This window comes from Felis catus, chromosome D2 (genome assembly GCF_018350175.1).
Source record: "Felis catus isolate Fca126 chromosome D2, F.catus_Fca126_mat1.0, whole genome shotgun sequence".
Lineage (NCBI taxonomy): Eukaryota > Metazoa > Chordata > Mammalia > Carnivora > Felidae > Felis > Felis catus.
Window position 1 is genome coordinate 20,540,867 of NC_058378.1, and position 8,278 is coordinate 20,549,144.

The following is an 8,278-nucleotide window of genomic DNA, read 5'->3' on the forward strand; positions in this document are numbered from 1 at the left end:
TCTCTCTCTCTGCCCCTCCCCCGTTCATGCTCTGTCTCTCTCTGTCCCCCCCCAAAAAATAAATAAACGTTGAAAAAAAAAATTAAAAAAAAAAAAAAGTTCTGAGTACTGTGCAAATGCACATGCTGAACCACTGGCTCCACCCCCTCAAGAAAAAAAAAAAAGACAACTTTAAGCACATCAACTATATAATCCCATTCTTTGATACTTGCGTTTGGTGGCTGTCAGAACCCTAATATCCAGAGTCTGACAGTTCTCTTTATTAGCAAGAGTTACATTGGTTTATTTGAGGATTTGTAAATGTATGTGGTAGAGGGTGGGGAGGAGTGATGTTGCATAGGGATAAACAAGATGGGCTGCCTCTGTTAATTTTCTACCTTTCTGATTAACAGTTTCTATTTGACAAAAGACAAAGTAAACTTTTTTTCTAAGTACTCTGGTTTCTTCACAATTAAAATAAAGCATCTTAGTTTTTCCTCAGAATTTGGATTCAACTGTTAGTATTTTTACTAAGTTGATTATTATATTCAAAGAAAACTGCTGCTGACAGACTTCTTCATATACCTCTTCCTGACCCAAGGAGCAGAGGCATCAGTGGAGCCACTGGGCTGTGGCTTAACACTTCAGCATGCTCCTCCATTATTTTCTTGTTTGTGTGTGAGGTCTTCTTTTCCTGTCTGACTTCAGTAATCTAGTGATGGCTGTGTTTCACATGGATGAGTTCAATAGCTGTAATAATTTTCTGTGTCGTTGGTAATACATTCTCTCTTATGCCTTTCACCAGCTTTGATGGGCCCCTCCCTTTGCCTCTGAAATGACATTTGGGATAGTTCAAAGTGTTCAATTTGTATATCTGGAGTATAGAGGGTTCTGAGAATGACATATCTCCCAGATAGTTTACAAACTGCAATAAAAATGATTTCCTGTCCTTGGTTCTCCTGCTACCAAAATGCTGTATTTAATATCAGACCTTCTAGCAATTTCAGAAATGTTTTTGACCACCAACTAAAACTTTTCCTTTTGATACTAGATTTGACTTCCCCTCCAAAACCCTACGGTCACCATTTTCTGAGCTCTACTGCCATGTCCCGTTGAGCTTCTCCACTGATCTCCTAACAATTCTCCCTTTTTCTTCCTAGAACTGAATAAAAATCGAAGAAAGCTTTTTGAACCACCAACTGCACGCACCTCTTTCCTGGAAGGCGGAGCAAGTGGGAGGCTACCCCGTCAGTATCACTCAGATGTTGCTAGCGTCAGTGGCCGCTGGTAGCAGTACGTACCTCCAGGTACACACCACCACCTCTGTCGAGTTGGACACAGGAGATCTGTGAACTGCCTTCACTGCACACCGTCCTCAGTACTCTGGGTGTCTGGTATCAGGACCAAAGCATCTTATTCACACCTGAACTTTGTGCCAAAAAGGAAGAAAAGAGAGGAGATGATCTTACGTCATCATACAGACTGCCACACTTGGATGCCTTTTTTTTTAATGGCAATCGGACAGAATTTGCAATTTGAGGGTAGGGCTTTATTTCCTATTTTTATTTACCTAAATAACATATGCACTGATTTTTTACTTAAAATGAAGGATTAATTGACATCTGGAATACCAGAAAACATAGAGGTTCTTTTGTTTGCTTGTTTTGTTTAGGCATTTGGGGATTTTAAAAAATAATCAAAATGGAATTTTCTGGTACTGCTTTAAAATAATTATTGAGGTCTTTCAGCACTTTACACTTTCTAATTTCTTGTCCTGTGGAAATTATCCCTCTTTCTCTCATTTTCATGTCACCTGATGTATTGGTACAAATCAGATTTAGTCATATTTTTCTGACTGTAAAATTTTTATTTGAAATGGTACTGGATTATTAGTTTTATGCTGAGTATTCTGTGACTTTGGGAAATGCAAGTGACTCCACTTGGTTCTGGACCAGTTCTGTTCATTGATGTCAGCATCCTAGAAACAATTAGCAATGAACCTATTTCACATAACAGGTGCAAAGAAAGACCAAGTGAACTTTGCAATATTAACCCTTTGCAGTCATCATATTTAGCTGCTGCCTGTATTGCTAAAATGATTTTAATGGTTGTCTGAAGGCAAAGGGCTATTCTGTAGTATACTGCCACTAAAGGACACTTATTTATATCAAACTTTTATTTTTAGATGTTATAAGCATACAGTACATAACTGATTAAATTGATATCTAGAGATTTATGGTAGAGAATGGACGGCATTCAATAACTGGAGCCCTAGATTGTCACTTTATTTAAAAAAGACAAATAATCATCTGACAAGACAGCACTGTTGCCATTAAGAGGAGAAATAAATTGCTATCCTTATCATGTACATATTAGCTGTCCTCCATATGGTCACAGGACTTTCTAAAACCATATCTGTCTGCTTGAAGTAGACTTGTGTTTGTTGAGAACAGAAAGGTTTTATTTAAGTTTCCAGGGTGACAGTTTATAAAAACAGCTGAGTTCCAAAGGAAAGCAAAAAGTAAAAAAAAAAAAAAAAAAAAAGAAAAAAAAAGGACTGTTTTCTAAGTGGCTAGACTCATTGTTACTATCTTATACTGTGAAAGTCCAAGAAATCAGGCAACATTGTTTCTTAGGTCTTTTCAGACATCTTATTGTAGATGAATGAAAGGTTTTCAATCCATGAAGAAAATCACCAAGTGCCTCTCCTTTCTTCAAAGCAATATTATTTCCAAGTGTATTAATTTGTTGGAAAACTTTCCCATAGGAAATGTTGTGAATTACCTGTACTGTAATGACTTATTTATGTTCAGTATTCAAGACTTTCTCCATGGACATAAACCACTGTCGTATATTCTCAGCAGAAGGCATTACATAAGCGTACATAATTGACGACTTTCATACAAATGTGGGATCAGACAGATTCACCAGACATTTTTCCATGACTAAGTCTTACCATAAAAGTAAGAAAAAGAGTTGAAGAGAAGTTTTGCACACAGAAAAATTTTCACCTTAAAAAATAATATTGGTAACCTAGAAGGTATAGATAATGGGCCTGTCATAAAATTATGTCAGTTGCAACATTACCAAGGGGATGCCCATTTCTAAACTAAATCTTATGTGCTTAAGTATAAGAACTAAGTTGCTCCTTTTGCAAGTACAACAGAATCACCCTGTGCAACATGTCGCTCCCTGCCTTACATGGCTATATGAACACATCATGCCACACATTCAGCACGGGGTAGGAATTCAGATTTGTTTCCTATTGAACAACTCAGTGCCTTAAATTTTACTTAATAAGAGCTTCCAAAAAAAACCCTAATGATTTAGAGCTCTTTCCCAAGCTCTCTATCATGCAGTTGCAATAGAGGAAGATAGAATGAATTTGCAGTATTAAGTCAATACAGGTTTTATGAACAGTGCTTTGATGCTATGCCAAAGAGAAAACTGTCCCAATTAAACTAGATTAAATAGGGTGGCTAAAAATAAACAAAAACACTGGAAATTACTTTTCTCACTTTCTCTTGATGCAATGAAGGGAATATGACACTACAGTCTATGGTGTTGTCAGTGTTATATGATGCACAAAATATTTGGATTATTTGAATAAATGTTAGTTTTTAATCAATCTGTGCCTTAATAGTGACCGGTTATCTGTAAATAGAGAACAGATACAGATTGTATTTTTGTGTGGGTTTTTGTCCTTTTAGTGATTTTTTTAATGAGTGATGGAATTAAGCATTGAAAATGGGAATTTTTTCTAAAGTAATCAATTGTTATATGAAAAATAAATTTATATAACCCCTTTGTATTGCCCTTGCTAGATGAAATGTGTCTTTCTTTAGAAAAAAAAAATCTTTATGCATAAACCTTATGCCTGTCTTTGTTTTCTAAGAAAGCTTTTTTTTCCCCCATTTTCAGCAGAATTGAAAGATGTTTCTGCAGTAGAATTGAGTTTGCATTTTCTCTCCTGTTGTTTTGCGTTGACTATCCTCATTTTCAACCAGAAGCTAAGGTACTTTATTTTAGCCAGGGAGTCCAGGACCAGTAATCAATCATTGTTTCTCTGGCCACCCATACGTATATACAAAAAGAGTAAGATTACAGAACAGATTTTATTATTGTTCTTCTTTGTTTTATAAAGAGTCAAATATCTGACCACTGTGACAATCTCATCCATCAGGAGAGGAGCTCCTTCCTAAAGTCAGCTGGGCTTCTTGACCCAGGTTCCTGTTCCAGACACTGATCATGGTGCTGTCACACTGCACGCTGAACACTCACTGCACCTTGCCCTGAGATTCTGTGTGAACTCATTCTCAGATGGAGTCAGTGTCTTATTACTAGTCCTGAGATTTGTGAACTCTCAGAGAAACCCTAACCTTCCAGTTACTATGCTTCCAGAAATATCTCCACTTGAATTACCTGTGCCAGTGGTTTTTTAAAAATAGACAATCTTTGAAAACTGAAATATTACCTATAAACCCAATAGGAAATTATTCATCCAATTACTCATTTTTTACATATATACATAGGGATTAGTCAGTACCAGGCCCTGTTCTAGGAACATCAGTAAATGGAACATAAACCCTTGTCCTTATGAAGCTTACATTTGAAATGGAAAATGGTGGAGCCAGTGGACTGGAGGATGAATTATCCCCAGCCTTCAACACAGACCTCCACAGGTTTATGGCACCAGGATTCCTGCATCCATCTAGAAAGCCCAGAGTCTCATAAAACTGCTGAAAGGGCCCATCTTGTAGCAATGTGCCTGTGCTTTCAAATACAGTATTTCTGTCATCTGCCTTGTGTTTTCAGAGGTTTACTGAGATCCTCAAAAGGATTGTGGCCAAAGGGTTATGACCCACAGCTTTATAGTTATATGACCCATAATTTCTTAGATTTGACTCCAAGTGACTTTGCAATATTTAGAAGTCAGGTTCACCTTGAGAGAACATGAGTCTGCTACAACTGAGGACACTCTGAGAATGTAGTAGTAGAGAGTGAGGCTACCTATATGATGACATACATTGTTCCTGACTTTTCTCCCCCACACAAGAACAACTAACAACTATTCATGGACAAGACACCACTCAGAAAATCCTAGAGCACCGATATCACACTACCCCAACACTGACAGCTCAATTACCTTTCCCCTAAATAGACTCCAATAGCAGGCCCCACTGCCCAAGAATGTTACTCCAGTACACAGGTCCAGAAACCCAAAGTGAGCTGACTGGTGAAGTACTGTCTCTGCAAAGTGAACTTGTGAAGTCTGGAAGAGGAGACAACTCAGATACCAATGTAAGGATCACAAAATCAGGTAAATATGACACCACCAAAGGAAACCCAAAGCTAAAACTAATAACTGACCTTAAGGAAATGTAAATCAATGAACTATCAGGTAAAGAATTCAGAATAATCCTCTTAAAGAAGTGTAATGAATTTGAATAACACACAGCTAAACAAAATTAGGGTAACAATGCATGAACAAAATAAGATGTTCAGCAAAGAAATAGTAACTATAAGAAACAAATCCCAGAGCTGAAAAATACAATAACTGAAGAATTCTCAAGAAAGAGATGGAAAGGGAGATTCAACTATGCAGAAGAAATAATCAGAGACCTGGAAGATAGGACATTTGAAATTATCAAGTCAGAGGAGCAAAAAGAATAAAGAGTGAAGAAAGCTTAGAGGACATATGGAACACAATAAAAGCAATATTAACACACACACAAAAACACATGAGAATTCGAGAAGAGAAAGGAACAGTGTATTTAAAGAAATAGCTGAAACTTTCCCAAGGAAGGGAGAGAAATAGAACATCATACTCAATGGTGAAGAGTTGAAAGCTTTTCCTCTAGGATCAGAAACAAGACTGTAGTGCCCACTTGCACCACTCCTATTCAACAAAGTACTGAAAAATTTTTGTCCAAGCAATTAGGCAAGAAAAAAGAAAATATCAGTATTGGAAATGAACAAATAAAATTTTCTCTATTTTCAGTTGATATGATTTTATATTTTGAAAATTCCTAATGACTTCACCAAAAACTTAGATCTGATCGATTTCAATAAAATTGCAGGATATAAATTTCATATACAAATACCAATTGTGTTTCTATTTATGTGCAACAAATTATCTGAAAAAGAAAATGATCCTATTTACAATAGCATCAAAAGCAATAAAATACTTAGGAATAAACAACCAAGGAGGTAAAGCTTTATAATATGAAAACAACAGACTCTGATGAAAGAAGTCAGACACAAATAAATAGGTATTCTGTGTTCATGTGTTCAAAGAATATTGTTAAATGTCAATACTACTAAAAGACATCTATAGATTCAATGCAATCCTTATCAAGATTCCAATGACATTTTTTTGCAGAAGTAGAAAAGCAACCTAAAATTTTAAGTGGAACAACAGAAGACCCCAAATAGCCAAAGCAATTCTGAGAATACAGACTTTAGTTAAGGCATCACACTTTCTGTTTTCAAGCTATGCTATGAAAGCTATAGTAATCAAAACAGTATGGTCCTGGATAAAAACATAAATACAGATCAGTGGAATAGAACTAGAGCCCAGAAGTGAACATAAGCATGTATGGTCAACTATATTTGATAAGGGAACCAAAAATACTCAATGGAAAAAAGATGATCTGTCTAATAAATGGTGCTTTAAAAATTTGGTTATTCATAGTAAAAGCAGGAAACCTTAGGTTACACCACTCACAAAATTTAACTCAAAATGGACTAAATGTACAATCTTAAGACCATGAAATTCCTAGAAGGAATTACAGGAAAAAAAGCTTGTTGGTCTGGGTCTTGGCAATGATTTTTTGGGTATGACACCTTTAAGTGTCAACACAGTACAGCAACAGAACCAAAAAGAAGTGGGACTAGCATCAAACTAAAAAGTTTCTGCACAGCAAAAGGACCAATAAAGTGAAAAGACAACCTAGAGAATGGGAAAAATATTTGCAATCATATATAAAGGGTTAATATCCAACATATATAATGAACTATGACTTAGTAGCAACAACCACCCTCAACAGCAAAACAAAAAAAATCCAATTAAAATAGGGGAAAAGACCTGAATAGATATTTTTCCAAAAAATATATATCAATGGCCAAAAGATACTCAAAAAATACTCAATATCTCTAGTCATTAGGGAAATTCAAATAAAAACCACAATGAGATATCACCTCCTGTCTGTTAAAATGTCCATCTTCAAAAAGAGGAAAGATGATTTCCATGTAGCCTAAGAAGATTCTGAACTCAAGTTTTCCCACAGACACACCAAATCTATAGCTACATATGTCTTTTTCCTTCTGAAAAAAAAAAAGCCCTGAAGAGTAGAACTCTTTCTCTATAACAAAAGATAAAAAGATAACATTGAAACATGTAGGAGAGGCAGAGACAGTGTCGCCAAGCCCCCTCCCCTGGTTTGGTGACACAAAATAGGGATATCACAAGTCTGGTTGTTCCAGAGGAATAAGGGGCTGGTATCCCACATCAAGCATCCCAACTTCTGGGTCTGTACCAAAGAAACAAGCCCCCAGAACATCTGGCTTAGAAAAACAATGGGATAATGTCTAAGGGATCCAAAGTACTATAGGAAACTGATATTTCCCTTTCAAAGGGATCATATGTGATCTCACTTGCCTAGAGACCCAGTAAAAAAAAAAAAAAAAGCCAGCAGTTTGAAAGCTCTTAGACTAAATTTGAAGGAGATTGATTTGCTAGTCTAAAAGCATCTGCTGGAGGGGGAGGGGAGAGTTGATTGTCACTCTGGATAAGAGGTGTTAGTGGATGCCATTTTTGCACTCTTCACTTACCCCGGTAGCATGAATTGGCAAGTTCAGACACACAATTCTGTTGCTTGCTAAAAGTGTCAGGGGTTAGAGGTCATGGTGCTATCTTGCTTAAGCATGAAAGAGCAGGCAGTTGTAGCACCTCCTGCTTCCTGGCTGGGGCAGGTGAGCATGGTTGTAGCATTCTCCCATTCCCTAGGTACAGTCTGCAACCACAGGTGGTTGTCACCCTCCCCTGCTCGATGGCTTGGACTGGTGAGTATGAGTGGTCATGGCATTCTATATAGATATTCTACATAGACAAAACACTCTACTGCTGCATTCCAGAAGCCCATAAATATGTTCAGTCAATATATTTTCCCACTGCCTTTCTATAATTGGCCAGTAAATCCCTCCACGTACATTCACAGCTGGTTAGCTAAAGCCAATGGGCTTGCAAAATCTACACAAAGATTCCCTATTACTGCCTGGCCTTGGTGGCCAAGGGAGC

General features: G+C 36.9%; 1 protein-coding gene across 4 annotated transcripts in view; it reads left to right on the plus strand.

Moving 5' to 3' along the window:
• The window catches only part of BICC1 (BicC family RNA binding protein 1), a 287,579-nt gene extending 283,784 nt beyond the window's left edge, over positions 1–3,795 (plus strand). For 3 of the 4 annotated variants that reach the window (XM_011287385.4, XM_019813130.3, XM_019813132.2), the window contains one exon: positions 1,140–3,795. In XM_011287385.4, the coding sequence (XP_011285687.2) occupies positions 1,140–1,270 (131 nt within the window). In that variant the 3' untranslated portion in view covers positions 1,271–3,795. The remainder of the gene's footprint in view (positions 1–1,139) is intronic. The other variant, XM_019813131.3, reaches the window with a different exon arrangement.
• Positions 3,796–8,278: the final 4,483 nt, after the last annotated feature.